Source organism: Falco naumanni, chromosome 5, assembly GCF_017639655.2.
Source record: "Falco naumanni isolate bFalNau1 chromosome 5, bFalNau1.pat, whole genome shotgun sequence".
Classification (NCBI taxonomy): Eukaryota; Metazoa; Chordata; class Aves; order Falconiformes; family Falconidae; genus Falco; species Falco naumanni.
In genome coordinates this window covers 55,045,821-55,064,711 of record NC_054058.1, presented here as the reverse complement: position 1 = coordinate 55,064,711, position 18,891 = coordinate 55,045,821, and the positions used below count along the sequence as shown (strand labels likewise).

General features: G+C 40.1%; 1 protein-coding gene across 7 annotated transcripts in view; it reads right to left on the bottom strand.

Annotated features, from left to right (window-relative positions):
- Positions 1-14,232, bottom strand: part of TBK1 (TANK binding kinase 1) — a 29,427-nt gene extending 15,195 nt beyond the window's left edge. For 5 of the 7 annotated variants that reach the window (XR_005828293.1, XR_005828294.1, XR_005828295.1 and 2 more), the window contains exons 1-8: positions 14,152-14,232; positions 9,899-10,019; positions 7,963-8,103; positions 7,032-7,161; positions 6,265-6,446; positions 5,302-5,462; positions 3,278-3,388; positions 1,321-1,500 (exon numbers count right to left, since the gene is read on the bottom strand). Coding sequence is in view for 4 of the 7 variants with exons in the window: in XM_040597018.1 (XP_040452952.1) it covers positions 1,321-1,500; positions 3,278-3,388; positions 5,302-5,462; positions 6,265-6,446; positions 7,032-7,161; positions 7,963-8,103; positions 9,899-9,985 (992 nt within the window). In the remaining 3 variants the exon portion in view is untranslated. Of the gene's footprint in view, positions 1-1,320; positions 1,501-3,277; positions 3,389-5,301; positions 5,463-6,264; positions 6,447-7,031; positions 7,162-7,962; positions 8,104-9,898; positions 10,020-12,072; positions 12,180-13,022; positions 13,433-14,151 lie in introns of those variants that run through there. The other 2 variants (XM_040597015.1, XM_040597016.1) reach the window with 2 other exon arrangements.
- Between the last annotated feature and the right edge of the window lie 4,659 nt (positions 14,233-18,891).

The following is an 18,891-nucleotide window of genomic DNA, read 5'->3' as shown; positions in this document are numbered from 1 at the left end:
TGCTGTTTCCTGCAAAATATCAAACTTCCTGTTCTACCTCTGATCTTCCACCAAAGCACGTCTGTGTAAACAAACTTCCTTTGGCCTGAAGCCTGAAGGTCAGTAAAAACAGGCAACACCAGATGAGAGGAAGGAAGCATACTTGAGTTATCGCAGGCACACCCATTTCTTCAAAGGAGATGGATAGTGTCTCCAAAAGTCTGGTGGTTCACATGTCAAAAAGCACGCACCTTAAATTCAGCCTGTAAGCTAACAGACAGCTAGATTTATCTCCTAAAACAGGAGTAATAAGGAAGACCAAAGAGACTCTGATATTTTATTTCCAGCAATCAATGGATACAAGGTGTAAGAATTTATAATAAACCTTCCCCACCCCACTCCCCCGCTCAAAAAAAAAAACCCACCCAAACAACAAACAAAACCTCCCACAAAGAAGAAAAACCTTAAGGACACTAACAGAAGGACCAATTTGCCTCCTGTGCTACACTAGTGCACTGTCTCTTCTTAATATTACAGCTAGTATATAAATAATTATAAAGATAAATAATAATAATAATAATTTTAAAAAATAAAGTACAAATAGCAGTTTGAGCTACAAGCAAGTTTTCTCTGCAAAAACAGTATTTGAACTCTTTCAAAATACAAATGACAATAGAACATAAAAATTGGAAAAGGCCAGGACTGTATTTACACATTTGATGAAATAACTGTATCTGTTCGCATGTTAGAGAATAACACATGCTCTGTATTATCTGTAATAATGCAGAGAAAAGGCACTAATTTTTGTATCAAACTGTAAACTAGACTTTACAGCTTTTAACATCAGCACTTTATGACCATGAAGTGAACTCCATATAACCCAGGATCCTAAATTGTTCCAATTACAATTTCAGAACCCCTGTGAGAGTTTTGTATCAGACACAGATGATGTGCACATTTTGTATTCTCGAGGACAAGATAAGAAAAGCAGTAGTTAAACACAGTTTCTCGAAAACTACTTTGTAAATAAGTAACATATACAAATGTGGGTAAGCTTGTATCGATTAAGAACACAGACACATTGTAAGATTAAGTCTGTGTTCTCTTGCTGATTAAGACCAAGTTTAAGATCAATTGATTTGACCTTCAATGATTTTATTTTTACTTCTGGTCAACATGCTTCTGTGCACCGTGACTACAGAGAAGAATCACAAGCTTTCACTCCCTCAGATAAACCACCAAGGAAAGGCTACTGAATTTGTAAAACTGGTTATCTGAGGTCACAGTAGTGTCTGCCTGAGTAAGAACAAAGTAATGAAAACACAGAGAGAGAACACTTACGTATTATAGCTGTGAATATAAACTTTGTGCAAGGTCATCTGCTGTAGTGAAAAGATGTGGATTATTATTCGGTGTAGTATGTCACTGGTCTCTGCAAAGAACTGGTCAAATCCCCAGCATTTTTCCTGGTCTGCTTCAAGAATATTCGCAAGGACAGGTGTGAGCAGTACTTGCAGACCCCTAAAGGACACCAGGAATTGATAAGACTACTTGGATCCTTCTGCCTTGTAACCAATTGCAATACTTCGTTTGACTTGTCTCATGAATGAAAATCTATTATCACTTGAGGAATACGCCAGTGCTTTTTTTGTCCCCCTCTACCGAACAACAAAATGTTCAGTGGTAGTGTTCACTGTTTTTCATTAACACAAATATTTTATCTCTTTTGTTTTTAGGCTCAGCTATCAAATATTTTTTCCTTGGTATTTGACAATTTTCACAAGCATTGGAAAAATGGCATGCAATTTAAAAATTCTGCATTGTAGAGCTAAGGTCACCTTCTACCACTGCTGAGTATTTTACCCAGCTCACCCCACACACCACGGTTTATCATTTTGAAGGAAGCTACTGCCATTTATGGTTTGCTGGCTGAGCTGCTTGTGTGTGCACACTATGTTGCTTTCAATCAAAATCAGCTGGGTTAGCAAAGCCTCATTATTTAAATTGTCAACACTAACAGAATTCATCCCAACTGAGACAGGACTAAATAAATACTCCATGCATGCAGCTCAACTGTTGCAAAGAGAAATATGCAACTATTGCCTTACAGTCATTACTGTTCTAGGAGAAAGGTGAGCTTAAATTTCTTGCATTTCTACTTTGAGAATCTGAATTGCAAGGAACTTTATGGATCCTACTCCGGTGTTCTCATGAACAACTTCTTTAAAGTTTTAACATTATGTATATGTCAGACCTGAATCCATTGGTAAAACTGGTAATACTTTGAAGCAAGCTGCAGGGGCTTACAAGCACACTTGATGGCTCCGTTAGAGGTCAGTGGATGCTGTGCTCAAACTCACTTTAGTACTAAACTTACAACAGCAAATACTGTTTAAAAGCTACTTGAAAAATATTATTGTGAACAGATGTTTAATGAAAAAAATCTGCTTGCTTTATTATTTCAAGCACTTCAATTATATGGAATATGCAGAAGAAACAACTGAGCAGTGTCATGAAAAATATATATATAAATTGCAAGTTCTACACACTATAATGAATTGATTGATATAAACCAGACTTCCACTCTACACCCCTTATGGATCTACATATTTAGCTTTCAGAAAAGTTTGTTTCTAGCGTCTGTTCACAGAACAATTTCTTTCTGCCTTTACCATGAAAAAGCAGTAACTTTGAAGTACCACAGAAGTCTCAGGAAGATAAACAGATAAATGGGTTACGGGAAGTGTTTTTAAGATCAGTTTGAGATCAGATCTTCCATGGCTCTTCCTACTTAGTATTATGACATATGAAGCAAAAATATGATGATAAAAAATGTAAAAGATACTATGAGACTATGATAAAATGTGATATGATTTTTTTTCTGGCAAAAATAGAAGTCTCTGAACTGTATTTTATTATGATTTCCCTTCTGCTGCCTAATCTTTGTAATGTCTGAAGTCACATTTTTTCCAAGAAAGGGGGGACCATCAATTCAAAGGTTATTACAACATCATACTCTTTCCTGAGGGTGAAGAATGTATAGTAATAATCTTTCTTCTACTCATAGCACTTCAGATTTGCAGATGCTCATTTGTAAATTAGCAGTCATAAAACTATGGGACAGATGGAAACAAAAAATATTTGACAACCTAATAGCAGACTGTACCAATCTACCGAAAAGTTCAAAGAAAACAACTGCAATAGACAGATCTCTGTTCCAAAGACCCCATCCTGACAGAATAACTGGAAAAGCCCAATCAAGCAGCACTGAGACATTTTGTGAGAAGTTCAAACTTACTTTGAAAGACTACAAGAAACAGGCATCTCCCAACTCCACTCAATTGGTCCATTTTCTGCTTTCTGTATTCCAGAAATAGCACCAGAAGGCTTTCCAGTGATTATTTTATACCTGCGATACATTATAAAAATACACTTTTAACTACTACCTCTTACACATACATAGGTCTAACAACTGTTTCTCAAAGGGGTATCAATAATATAAATCTAAACAACAGGCTGGCCTGCATTTGTAGATGGTGCAGTAATTGGGAAGCTTTACTTACAAGCTGACAGTGAGTTGTGCTAAAATAGTACACAGTGAAAAGGAAACACTTCTGGCTATGTGGGAAAAGCAACTTTGTCTACCTCAGGTTTGGGAAAAATGTAGGAGAGATTTCAGGCATCACTGAAGGAAGCTGTTTTTTTCACACCATGTTAATTGTTAATTAACACACATGGTTAATGTTAATTAACCAAAGATTTCCAAGGCAGTTCAATTTAGGCATTTACATGACTAACTTCTAGCATGTTCTATGGCAAGAGATGACATTTAGCTGCTACAAAGTCACTTGGGGATAAAAAAGGAACAGGAAGTGGGCTCTGAGAAACTACTTTAACTTGGAAACATCTAGCAATTTTGATACATTTTGGCATTGTCTAACTTTCTATTGAGGAGGCCAGAATTTCTCAAATTTCTCGTTAAATTAGTCAGGAGCAATATTCGCAACAGAAAATTTGAGTTGTGCTCTCTCTTTTTGGAGGACAAGGTACATACAAAACATATGTTCCTTGCTTACGTCTTAGGCAGATACAACAAGAATGCCTGTGGGATGATCAGAGGATGGGCAGTTTTTTAAACTAAGAAAATTGGAGTCAGCTTTGCAAGGAGTACCAGAACAGAGATGTAAATGGCTTATTAGAGTTCCTAAGTATCACCTTGCTTTATTTTTTTAAATGTAACACACAGAACAACAAAATAGAACTAGATTAAGATGAAACAGGAATCAATTCCAACTGACATGTCGTAGACAGAACTTCTGTTTCACATTCAGGAGTTACCCCTGTTATCTTCAGCCACAGCCCACAACTATGCTACCCAAAAAATGTCAGTCTCATGGGTAGTACATGCACTTCAAGATTGCCTGGGAATACAATCATTTAAAGGACAAAAAAAATTTGTGGCACTGAAATCCCATTTCGTAATACCATCATCTTGCCTGAATATCTAATACCACACTGCAACAGACCAGCTTAGTGCCATGGTGAAGACATGTGGAAAAACATCAGTATTTTGGGGGAGCTTGGATGCTTAATTCAGATCCTAAGGTACCAGTCAACTCCTCGTTGAAGAAGAATGTTTGTACCGGTTTTGGCTGGGATAGAGTTAATTTTCTTTGTAACAGCTTATATGGTGCTTATGGTCACAAACACAAAACAATGTTGGTAACACAGCGATGTTTTAGCCATTGCTGAGCAGTGCTTACACAGCATCAAGGCCTTTTGTACTTCTCACACTGCCTTGCCAGCGAGTAGGCTGGGGGCAGGGAAAAAGTTGGAAGGGGACAGAGGAGGACAGCTGACCCCAAAGGATATTCCGTACCATATGACATCATGCTCAGCAATAAAAGCTGGGGGCGGGAATTTGCCAGGGTGGCAGCTGGCCACGGACTCAACTGGCTGGTGGTGAGCAATAGGGGATTTTTTGCACCACTTGTTTTTCTTGGTTGTGTTTTCCTTTGGGGTTAGGGGTGGGTTTTGTTGTTGGTTTTTTACTTATTAAACTGTCTTTACCTAACCCATGAGTTTTCATACTTTTACCCTTCCAATTCTCTTCTCCACCCCACTGTGGGGAAGTGAGCAAACAGCTGTGTGGTGCTCAGCTGCCTACTGGAGTTAAACCACAACAAAGTTAAAGAATGTTTTTCCTGAAATATCTTCGCTATTTTAATGTTTACTACACATATGTAGGACTTCTTGACAAAAAGCATTTCATGGACTAACCTAATTTATGAACAGATAAAATTCTCCTTCTAAATTACCTACATCACTTCCTTGTTTCTACGAGGTCCTTCAAAAGGTCGGAAAGGCAAACTCCCTGTTGCAGCATGGTAAAAGGTCACACCTATGCTCCACAGATCAACTGTTGCTCCGTACTTTTTCTGATGCTCTTTCCTCAAAACCGCTCGTTCATACATATCAGGGTGCTAAAGAGAAAAAAACAACAAAAAAAGAAGTTAGAATTGTTTTATGAACAATACAAAGAACAAAACCCCAATCTATCATTTCACAGCAAGATCATTTGTCATTCTAAACTTTCATCTCTTTAATCAAAATGCAAAGTTAGCTTAATTTCCCTAAGTTATTCTGACAGAATATCACAAAAGTGTTCCTAGGTATGACAGCCACTTTACTAAAGGTTTGCCAAAAGTATTTTGTAATTTAGCTGAAGACTACTACTAGAATAAAACACCACTAAAGAAGAGGAGAAAGCTGGTATTCCTCCAGATCATTTTAAAACAACAGAAACCAAATTAGAAAAAGATCCATCACAGAGGAGAGTATCAACTACGACATTACATGTGGGAAAACATGGCAGGAATAAAATTATGCCTAAGTTGCTTGTACTGATGCTTCTCCGCCTGCCTCTCTATGGTTAACTAAGATGTCAAGTGAACTCCACATAACATGATACAAGTAGCTCAAACACAAACTGACAATTATCTACAGAGATAAAGGCAAAGACATTCATAACTAAAATATTCTTGTTGTTTCTTTCACAAAAGGCAATAGGGGAAGTTGGACCTGAAAATTATTTAAAGGCTACTGTGCTCAGATCAGCAAAAGAACTGGCATGACCCAAGGTGAAGAAGGTGGAAAGCTATAAACCAATTACAATACAAATGTTTAAATACTAATGCACAATAGTCTGACCTTCACCTACTCAATCACCAAGGGCCCTGGGCTTCAAATATTTCTTCAAAAGATAGTGAAATCATATGGGCTTACTAAATACTCTTCTGTGCCGTAGAGAGAAACAAATTGTTCATCATCTTCAAGTTCTCTTGCAGCACCAAAGTCTGTAAGTTTGTAAACAGACTGACCATCTTCACCTATAACACGCATTATATTGCCTGGCTTGATGTCACGGTGCACTATTCCATTCTCCCGGAGATGATTCATCCCAGCCACTTCAATAAAAAAACCCCAAGAATACAGAATTTATGTATACATCTTGACACAGACTGCACAAATATTGAATTGTAACTGAGGCTAGGAAGCTGTATGTGTTTACTTTCTCACTGGGAAATGGGAATGAGAAGGGACACTCAATTAACAAAAAGACCAGGACCAGAGACTTTTCTAAGCATTTTTGCAGGGTTGGTTTTTTTTTTTTTTTCAGACAGTGAAATTACGACATTTCTTGCTCTCAGCAACATCTTTCCAATAACGTAATGGAGGAAAATTTTGTAACAGGCAGACACAGGTAAACCTCATTAATTTTCTAATTTATTCTTCTGAGATTAATTATCACAATACAAATAATCTTGATACAAATGAACAAAAAAGAATTATAACAATGCTTTAAACAGAAATGGCTTCTTAATGCAGCTATCTATACCAATATAGACATAAATAAAATATGTGACTCAATATGACCACATTGTTCAATTAATTGACAGTCATTCAGGTTCCTCATCTCTTGCTGTTACAAGATAAACAAGTATGAGTTCATTTCAGTCAACAAATTAGTCTAAAGAGCAAAGCCTACATACCCACATCTCTCAAAACAATTAAGAACTCAGACTCTGGCAGACCAAAGGCATTAGACGGCTCCTCTAAAACTGTATATAGACTCCCACATGGACAAAATTCCATAACTAGTACTTTGTGTCTAGTTGTTGTCTGGAAAAAAAAATTAAAAAACGTAAGTCTGTGACCATTGTGAAAACAATGTCAAAAGCTGCATTTAACAGGATCTTACTTTAAATAAAAAGAAAAATAAAATCTGTAGCTAGATCATAAATCCCATTTGGATAATCTTATTCAAAAGAAGTGCATGTGAACTTTTATATTGTTTCATGTATTCTAACTTGGAGAGGGGGGAAAAACTAAGAAAGCCTCAAGTTCTAGGCACTTAAGAGGGTTGACAGCAGTATTGATGAGTGGACAAATGAGAAACTACAGCACAGAAGAGCAGAAAGAAGCTACTGCCCTCCTCTCCTATTAACTAATCTCAGCATCTGGGTAATTTCAACTGATCAGTCTCAGTTTCAGCACAACTACTGCAATTCATACATTAACAGACAGTACTACATGTCCTATGTCGTTATTTTAGCTGGTTGCAAAGCAAAAGCATAAAATTGTCAGAATTATTGAAACACCTCCAACTATCAGTATGTATTAAATGTTCATATATAGATAGCTTAAAAAACCTAATTCAAGATAAAGCTTAGGACAGTGGATTCTCCACATGGCTTTGAAGAATCATAGCCTCTACCTAAACAGTGAAAGCAAGCATATTCTTTCAACAACAACAAAGAAAGAAAACCAAAAAGCAGTGATAACTGGGTCACAGCGTTTGTACCATATATGTTACCATTCCTTAAAAATGTAACTTTATCCTCTATAGTTATGGATAAAGGAAAAGACAGTTACTGTGGTTACCACCATGCATCTCAGATCACAACTAGAACGATCCATTACCTCTTCTTCAATGGCAAACAACTTGACAATATTCTTATGATTTAGTTTCTTCAATACTTCAAACTCTCGCATCTGAACATCCACAGGACGAAGGAAACTTATACTGTTAAATACTTTGACAGCATACAAATCCCCAGTTTTCTGTTAAAAACAAACAAATTACTAATCAAACAGAAGCAAAAGATTGTAAGTGTACACATACGCATTATCCAAGCATTCTGAGATCTTCTGTTGTGCATACGAGCATATGCAGAGTAGAAATAGTTCAAAATAGTATTTTGTGTTAAAGTGGAAATAAAGATTCTAGTAGAAAAATTAAAATTACATATATATTGGTTTAGTATGATATAGACTAGAAGCAAACAGACTAGCAGAATGGAAACTCAGTGTTAGCCCACAAAATCTTAAGTGCCTTAGAAAACAGAATAGTTAGCATAAGAAGGGCTACACATTTAAGAATGACCCATAAATGTAGCTGAAAAATAATTTTTCAGCAAGAGGTAAGCCACTTACACAAATCAATGAGACATGCACATATTACAGTTGAGAATCTTGGCTTGTTGAAGTTAAGAGACAACTTTTGGAAGATGAGCATTGCTCTCTTTTTCTTTCTTGTACTGTTTACACTGATAAAACAGTATTCTGTTTTTTCAAAGAAGGCAGTGTTAAGCATTACATACAACTCATGCAAAACCCTGAAGCAACTCAAATCCACATCATAAGTGACAGAAGCACAGTCACGAGCTTAATCAGAGACTTAAGTTCTCGAGTGGGACTAAGCCATAACATGCTCAGGCACCCACAGTACCAGCTGAGAGTGCAATTCCTGTCCCTCTCAGGGAAAAGTACCTCCTTGCACCCACTATAGGAATCAGCTTACATTAGCAGTCGTGTGTGAGAGATTCTTGCTAAGGACAAAGCCTTCCTGAGCTTAGACTAGGTGTGTTGTACAGCACACCTAACATGCACTACTGATGCCCAGGCAAAAGTTTTCTCCTGTTGACAATGAGCTGCAGGTCACATCCTCAGACTAGTGAGGGTGATAGGTGCAACCATGAAACCATATGCTTTACAGGGGAAACATTCTGTGTTGAAATTAACTCACCCAATAATTAACAAAATTATCACTTAGGTGTTGCTTCACAGTATAACACTGCAGCTTATATATCACTTCATATGGATTTCACACAGACTGTCATTACTAGAAGAGAACATTACTTTCACAACGAGGCTTATCTTCATTTTGTGAGACATACAGTGAAATTCATAGAAATAGAATGACCTACACAAGTAAAGATCATTTTAACCCCTCACTCAAGTTACAACATACACATCAGTGTATCATTTACACAGCAAAACTGCTCAAAGATGTACTATTTTGTACTGATTACTCAAGGTATGTCACCAAGAAGATGTCCTAGACATATATGAAGCACTGACTTATGGACAAAAATAAATAGCAACTTCATCCAATACGATAGTATGTTAAGAATATTTCACTTATGGTACAAAATCATAAAAACCACAAAAAAAATGGTTTTTAAAAGAACAGGGAAGAACTATCAAAAGAGAATTTAACAAAGACAAAAATGACATATCATGTAATAAAAACTGGTAAGGCTTTTGTTCTTAAATTCTTAAGCAAGGAGGTTTTTTTCTCATAAAACTGAAGAATGAATGAATGAAGAATTAATAACAGTTAATATTTTACAAGGACAAATAATACAATATTAACAATGAATCCTCAGAAATAACTGTATAGAACTCTAAGTCACTGAATGAATATTAAAAATTAAAAACTATGTGTGAATAGTTACAAAGATGTATATATTTTTTTTGCTAAATCTCAAACAGTTTTTCACTGATTTCATGACATTACTCACATATGAAAAATTTCACTTTTACAGGTTACTCAGATTTGTAATTCATGACAAACCTTATGTCGTCCCCGGAAAACATTTGCAGTAGCTCCCTGCCCTAGAATGTCAGACAACAGCCACAGGTAATTGGAAGTGCTCTGCATCCTTGCTCTTTGATTAGACAGCTTTCTTTTTCACCTTCAAAACAAAAGGTTAAATACACTGAATTTAGTAAAAAACATGAAAGGAACTTACTTTAATTAGAAGGAAAAAACCAACCAAACAAACTCCAACCAAGCTCCAGAGACATACAGAAATAACTAAGAACAACGAAGTAGAGGAATACAAGGTGAAACAAGAAACAGAAGCAAGCTAAACAATCAAAACTAATGCCACACACACAACACGCTCTGCATTTGAGGTCTTCACTCCACAAACTGTTTGAAAAAATCAACTGGAAAAGTGAAAGCTTTATAATCCCTTTTCTGCTGTAAACAGGTGTTTAAATGATACAGTAACAAAAACTGTAGGAAAGAGTAAAAAATACGTGCACAAGGTCTTCTGAAAATAAGCAAGACTTGTAATAAAATTCCATTATTCAGTATGTATGCCAAAGAACAGACATCAGAGATTATGGCAGATATGTATACAGATCTTTTAGATCACTTTGGCTCTGAAAGTTACACTTCCGTACAACTGTAAAGGAACTGGACTAACTACTTACAAAAAGCTTTTTTACACACGCTTGATAGAAGTCACAATTAAGAGAAGTATTTTCAGCTACCTGCTAGAACCACCAATTAGCACTGGAAGAAATTAAAGGACATTTCTCTCATTTCTAAAAATTCTCATTTCATATGTCACATTATTTCTAGTGAGACAGCCTGGCTTCACCACCCTTCCTGAAACGTAAACTGTCAGATACTCAGGTCTTCACAGATTCAGAAGAAAAAGAAAATAAATGTTTGATTAAAATATTGAAAAAAATCATTAGGAATGCCAGAATTTCCTCCCTTACCAAAACAGCAGGAGCTGCAGGTGAATGCTCTTACCCTTTTGCTTTAATTAAAGCACTGAGTTTGCCATTAAATCTAGCAAAAGGCTCTAAGATCATAGATGTAGCTTCCTGGATCTAAAGAACCTTAAGAGCAAAAGAGCAACTGGGCCAGGGGAAGGTCCTACAGCAGCAGCCTTTCCTCACAGCCTGGCAGGGGACCCTGCATCTGCCTTTGTTAATGGACAAGAAATGGCTAACTGATATTCAAAAGAAAGAAAAAAGTCCTTCCTGTAACTACTGGAAGAAAAGGTATGACAGAATTTCCTATGCACATTTATTACAAGAAGGTGGTTCGAACTTTTTGATGGCACCACCAGAAGCCCCACAGCATGCACTGCAGGGAAGCGGAGGAAGCCACACACCAGCCATCGCAGCACCTTTTGCCCATCCAGCAGCCCGCTGAAGCACCTGCCTTTGTTCCCAACTGTGCCCATGCCATGCAGCAAAGATACAGAAATTTTCTCATGACTTTGAACACACTTCTCTACGCACAGCGACTGTGGATTTCATGTTTTCATTTAGCTATTTGTTCATGTAAGATGTGGAGTTCCCTGCAAAGCTGTTCCAAAACATCCAGGTAATGACATGCAGCATACTGAATGCAATGACACAAAGACCTGACATTGAATTCAGAGTCATGCAGCAACACCATTTTAAAAATCTAAATCAAGTTCTTTATGCCTAGAGAAGGGAAGAAAGGTTTTATCTCAAATCTGAACCAGAACAACCAACACCACACCCCAAACCCTTTACAACTCTCAGTTAACTCTGGTAAGACAATCTGCAGTAGTAGAATAAGGTAATTTCTCCCAGCTGGCAGTTACTGTAGATGCCAGAGAGCTATCTATGATGCAGACACAGAAGGTAAGGAAGAGGGTCTACAAAGAAATAATGCATAGCCCGCTCTGTAAACCATTTGTAAAATCTATGAATTAAATAACTCCTCATAATCAAAACTCTCCTTGTAATAAGCCAGCTGGCACATTACCAGTAAACATGTATTTTGTCATTTATTTCAAAGTAACACTTGACTCATACCAAGATGCAGAAACATAATCAATCCTTTCCAAGCAGACAGAAAGTGCACAGAAGCAAATGAAGTTTCTTTGCCGGTATCTATTTGTGTACTAAAAATTCTAGCAGCCTATTAGAGACTGAATTATTACATTGCCCAAAGTGACAAAGATGAGATACCTCATGTATGAGATCAGTTCTCTTCCTTTACCTCCTTACTTTTCCACTTAAATTTGCATGAAGGTCAATGGGTGAAAACAAAAGGACAAGTCAGCTTGACAGATGAGCTTGAATATCATTCAACGGATAAAAAAAAAAAACCAAAAAAAGCAAGTCACTAACAGGTTCTCAAGGTCTGTTTTTTTTCACTCATGAAACTACAGATACAGTTACGCCAGTATTAATCCCAGGGTACAGATCCAGCACCAAACCAAACTCAGTGTTGCACTATTACATTATTTTTGTCAAAATAATATTTTTATAATAATAACAAAGTCTACATTCTTTTGGCAGTCTTCACTTTTAAGGCATAACGTCTCATTCAGCTTTAATTATAATCAGCTTATAATAAGCTTCAAATTATAATAATTTGATTCAATAACTTATGTTAGACTTGCTTTAATACCTTTCCTTTCTTAGTCTGATTCAGAACTGATCCTTGCTGAACACTCAGCACGCTGAGTTTTCTTAAATTTCAAAATCAATTCACTGTTTCATACTTCAAAAAAATAAATCTCTAACTGTACAATTGGTCCTGTTGCTAGATTTAATGCTGAAATTTCTAATTCTTCACATCTCACTTATGATCATTAAGTCTGACACCAGAGGAGTCAGAAGTTCCTTACATACATCTAAAGGTATCTTTCCTACCAGCACTTTGATTTATTTCCCCCCATGACTCATTAGCATTTCAAGGGTTTGGGGGCTGCTTTTGGTTTTGTTTTTTTTGTTTTGTTTTTTTTAATATTTTTCTCCTTCTGGTGATGCTACTCCTTCTTTATTTGTCAGCAGGGGGAATTGTAACAGAAAAAGACCGCATCACTAATATGTTTTTTTTTTTTTTAAACTCCCAAAGCTTTGAAGCAGGAGTACTGACTGCTTCCAATTATTATGATGAGGTTTGCTGTTACCTCAGACACACGGGATAAGCGCACCAAGCAGGTACTTCCCCCGTTAACAGCTGCAATGTACAAGTGCACCAAGCAAGTAGGGACAGATGATGAAGTTAAAGCGAAGGTTCCCTCTGTCTACAGGGAAGATCCTATATGCCACCAGAGCTGACAGGCAAGGTGCTGAGGTTCCGAATAAATATTAATGTCAGTATTATAGAGTCTGCTAAATACGAAGGTTTTATACTTCCCTGTATGCCCTCTCTTAACATCTAGAAAAGAAGTTTCTTCCCCTGAAGTTCCTGCTTCCTTCACCTCGCCTGAACTCCTTCCAGCAGTTCCCATCCAACAGCTGGTATCTGAATTACGAAACTACCCTGCCCTGGGCCGCACACGGTGCTGCTGGAACCCACTCGAGGCAGCACATGCCCCCAAAGGCCCTGCCCCCGCGCGGCGCATCACCGCGGCTCCAGGTGTCCCCGCCCGTCACGGGGGCGCAGGGCTCGGCCTCCGCCGGGGCCCGCAGCGGCGGGGAGGCTGCGAAGGGCCGTGGGCTCGCCTGGGCCAGCCCGGCCCGCTCTCGGGAGTGCGGGGCACGGAGGGCACAGCGCCGGGGCCCACCTCCACGGCAGGACGTCCCTCCCGAGGGAAAAGTTTAACAACTTCTACAACCACGGAGGTGATGCCACGGCGCCACTGCCTAAGGAAACCTTTACACGAACCACTGACCCCCCCTTCCCAATTACAAATTCTGACAATATTCGCGCGGATAAAAGTCACGGAGAGCGGGGCAAGGGACGAGCCCCAGGCACGGCACCGAGGCCGCAGGCCGGCCACCACCTCGCCCCTCACGGGCGGGGGCCGCTCCGCGGGGCGGCCTGCACGGCCGGGCGCGCCGCTGCCTCCGGGGGCTGCGCCGCCGCCGCCGCCCGCGCCCCTCCTCGGGAGCCGGCACCTCACGGGAAGGCCCCGCCGCCGCCCCGGCAAACCGAAACCACCTCGCCCCGGCGGCGGCGCGGAGGGAGCCGCTTTTTCTCCCTGCCACCGCGGCGGCCAGAAGCGGCTCCCTCCGCGCCGCCGCCGCCCACCTCAGCTGGGCCTGACGCGGCGCCCCCCGCCCTGCCCTGCCCTGCCCACCGGCCCCACGCACCGAGCCGCCTCTCGCCCTGCCTGCCCAGCGCCCCGGCCGCTTCCGGCTTCCTGCAGCGGCGCCGGGGAGGCGGGGCGGCACAGGCACCGCCTCGGCGCCCCGCACCTCCCGGCCGCCCCGAGCCCTTCCCCGCCCCGAGGTGGCCGGCGGGGCGCTGGGTGGCGGCAGCCGGCTGGAAGGGCCGCGCGTCCCCCGCCCGCTCTGGGGAGGGTGAGGGAGCGGCGGCCGCGGCCCCTGAGGTTAGGAGGACCGCCGAACAGGGAAACATCGGGGGAGCGTGTTAAAAATGGAAGTAGGATGTTCCTTAAAAATGGTCATTCCGGGTCTTTTAGCCGGTGCGATGTTCAAAACGAGCTCAGAGCGGTTCCGGTGAGGATTTCCGTGGTGATTTGCTGCTACGTGACCGGTTCAGCGCCGGTGTCGTTTCTTGCCGCCCCTCCTGAGGCAGGGCCGCCGCGCTGCCCCTGCCTGCCGCCAGCAACAGCGCCTCACCTCCCTGGCCGCTTCCTCGGGGGTACCCGGGAGACACGTTGCTCTTTCACCCTTTTTAAAACCTCACGGAGCACTGGTATTTTTTCATACTTACCTGCTCCCGCTAATTTTTATTATTGTGTTATTTATTTGCTTCTTAAAGCGAAGTTCCTTGCCCGTTGGTTTTGTTTCTGTCCGTTCAGTAATGATGCTGTTCCCATAAACGGGCTGTAGAGCTTGTACGAGGAAAAATACTGATAGCTTTTTTTAAATATGATAATTTATATATAATGTAATTTAGACATAATTATAGTGGGAAAATAGTCAAAAGAATTCCACCCACCTACCCCCCCACGACTATCCTTTTTTTTTTTTGATCCTCTTAGTTTCCTGTTTGGAAAAAACATCTTCCCCAATCTTAGAAGCCTAGTCTCTCGAGGGACTGACGCAAAAGATTGTAACCTTTTGCTTGCAGGCTTTTCTTATTGTTACTACATTACCTTTCTTCAGCTTTTTCACAAGTCCAAACTTCCACTGATGTGCTTATTACAGGGCACTAATCTTGTTCAAAAATTCTGCTTAGTGAAACTGTTAAATTGACTTGGATACATTTTGTGCTGTTAATATAAATGCTTAATTTATGTTACTCATTTGTTGGCATCTGAGCTTTTATTTTGCAATGCTTCTGCATTAGACAGGGAACAGTTCCCCACATTGCGTTCTGTCCTTGCACCTTTCAAAACACTGTAGCACTCCTCAGAACTTACATGGCTTATTTCTGCTTACCCTTTCCTCTGTATCCAGCTTTGCAAGCCATTTTTTTTTCCATCAGGTGGATATCCATGAGTCAGCTTTGTCTTCTTCAGAAATAGTCATCAGATCATTCATATGGATTTTAACAAAAGCCCTCTCAAAAACAGGGAAACACCAGTGAATTCTTCTTTGTCTCTTGAAGGTGTATTTGCTTCCCCTCTGAATAGAACCAAGCTGTTGGCTCAGTATGTTGATGCTTTCTGGAACTGGCCACCTTAAATAAACAGGTCTCATTCAGGCTGGACAGGACTTCAGGAGATTTCTGGTCCAACCACCTGCTCAAAGCAGGGTATTGACTACAGACCAGAGAGCCCAAGGACTTTTTTCACTTAACACCTAGGAGTCTCTCTGCTCCAATGCCACCCTGCCCCTAGGTCTGGCTGCTGACTACTCTTCTCACCGCAGTTCCCAGCTCTTTCATATGGTTCACAATTCAATTGCCCATTTTTTTTTATGCAGGGAGGATCTTCTCTAGCATTTAAATGTTTCACAGTATGAATCACAGGAAAACAGCATTCCTTGAATCTGCAGTAGCGCTTGTCTCACCCCATGATGATAATTCTGGCTGGAAAAACTGTCTCCCACAAACAGTGAGTAGCTTTGTAAATAGCTTTGAATTTATTTTTTAATAGCTTTGAAGTTTTTGAAAGTAATTATTTTGCAAGATTAGCTTTCCACCATGAATTGTCTGATTCCATAACAAGACAAGTGCCAGTGCTGACAGGAAAGGGGAAAAGGGCAGATTGGCGCTCTGGGCAGCAACTAGCTGCTAAAATGTCTTACCTGCATTGATAAGCCATCCCCTGAGAAAAATAAAAAATGTCTCTGACCTCAGATGGCATGAAATTCATTGCCTCCACTTCACAGATGAGCTTGCAGGCTGCAAAGCTCATCTGTCTTCAGCAAGTACAGGAGTTTGTAAATAAAAGATACTATCTCTATGGAAAGGGTGTTTTCTGTCTTAAAGACTTGCAGCTTTGTTTCCCACTTAAACACGCTTCACAGAAAGAACTTCTGCTGTGCACATAAGTTACTACCATGAGGATGTTTCATGCATCTTCGGTCCAGACAGGGGCATTTTGACCAAAGCAGGTTCACAGCAATGGTCATACAGGAAAGCTGCAGGGGTTGTTTTTGTTGCAGCCTTTAAATCAGAAGATCATCCATTGTCTGAAGAAGGAAAACCTAATCTCTCAAGTGGAGTGTTCTCATCTATTGAGTTTTTTCCTCCTCTCTACCCCATAAGAAGTAGCTTTCATAATATGTTCATGGCATTTAAACACTGCCTGGAGAGTCTAGTTAACACTCTGCATATATGTTGCATCACCAGATTTCTCTTTGGAGATAAGTACACTTTTTCCAGTCCACATTTAAAAAAAAAAAAAAAAGGCACAAAGCAGGAACCCAGCTCTTCAAAGTGAAACTGTAGAAACTGACCAATTATTGCCTTTCTAAACCTTGATTCCTTGCAAAGGTATTTCCTAGGCACTGCATACCCACCACAGAACAACTGCCATACAACAGCTGCAGACCTGAGGTCTCTGCACTGCAGATGGAAATTGCAGAACAAATAACCTGCTAGGTAGCCAGAATCAGTGTTTACATGTTTATCTAAAAATACAGAAACCAACCCACACACCCTGGTTTACAGTTCACACCTTGCATTATCCCTGACAGTACACCTATGCTGATGGAACAGTCAAAACACAGGAAAGTAAACAATCCTTTCTGAATTCTTCAGGCTGAACCAAATTAGTTTCTCCAAAGTTCCAGACTACTTAACCATCCACTCTACAATGTACTCTTTCATTGATGGATAGAAGGGTACAAGTTTAGAATACAGCCAGTCCGACAGCTGCCATGCACAGCTCGCTCCTACGCTCTGCACATTCTGCATTCTCACCTGACACCGCCGCAGCAGGCACCATGCTTTGAGGGGGAAAGTGTTTCTGTCACTTCAGCTTCCTGAATAGCTCATTATGGGGTTAGATGAACACCAGATTTAGCACACAGAGAAATGGTGGGGATGAGGAAGAAGAGCAGTCTCTTTTGGCAACGGCCAGTTTAAAGACTTTTCTCACGAGGGTGTAATGTGATAAAAGTTAAATCATGCTCTGTTAGGCAAATGACACAGTCAATTACACTAACAGAATTAGTAACTGCAGGCTTTTCCCCCCTGCTTTTTACACAATACTAAAAGAAACAGTATTACCCTTACTTCAGAAGAGAAAGTTTAAATCACGTATGAAAAATAAAAGTGACTCCATTACAATGACAGTGTAATTCAAAACCAAAAAACCACTCTGCTGAAGACAGAAGAGCCCTACCTTATCGTACACTTCATAAGATGCCTGTTGAAAGCTCTTCCCTTCATATAGTAAAGCTGCCATAACTGCAGGGGAAGGAGACCAACCCAAACACACAGAAATGACTGACAGCAAACACAGCAACAGCTGCAGTGGCTGGAGGTACAGCACCTTGAGCTGTGGGGTGGGGGCAGCTGCAGAAGACCCATAGAATAGGAGAAGCATCAAGTCAAACATGGAAGGCATCTCGTGCTACAGGAGAAAACAAAATAGCTATTGGACCCAGGAGACCTCTAGCATTGGTATGGCAGGAAAAGGAGGAAAATGGGACAGACTAAGAAGTATAAAAAACACAAGCACTTATATCTGTCATAAAGCAAATCAAGTAACAAGAAACTTTTGATTAGATGTACAAAAATCAGGAACAAAAAAATATCTTATAAAGTGATACTATCATACTGAAGAGTAGTAAAGGTAAGCCCTCTGCCTTTCTTCCCTCGGTGAAAAGGGAGGGAATTGCAGAAAGCATCCTCAAAATGCCACCACGCTCCACTGCCGGCTGTTGCTTCTGATCCACCTCCTCGCTTACTTGCCATTTAAACTGGAAGAACCACCTAGTACCACAAAGCCTAGAAAAACAGACATCAGTTCTTGATGAAAGTATATTAAATCCCATGCATGGGAAGACTCATAGCTCCCCCTTGTCCCTATGAAATAGCTATGAAAACTAATGTCATAGAATTAAAAACAACAAAGAAACAAACTGACCAACCAATACATTTTAGGACAGAAGTAACAACACTCTGCTAATACCTTTGTATAGACCATTGACCTTACTAAAATACTGCGGTGAATGCAGTTCTTTCTGCCAGCATCTTCCACATGCAAGACTGCAATACCATTTATTATCCAAGCATAAAAAAAATTGCCAAGGTTCTACCCAAATGTAACAGCCAGAAGGTCAAAGAATGCTGTAGCTTCTAAAGAGTCAAGCAAAATGATTCAAAGAGACTTAACATTTCACTGGATAAAGTTTTATTTTTTTTTTATAAAAAAAGATAGAACCAGATGCTACTTTTAAATGAAATCATTTATTAAACCAATCTGTTTTATAGGAGGTATATATATATTTTATCATTAAGACAACTTC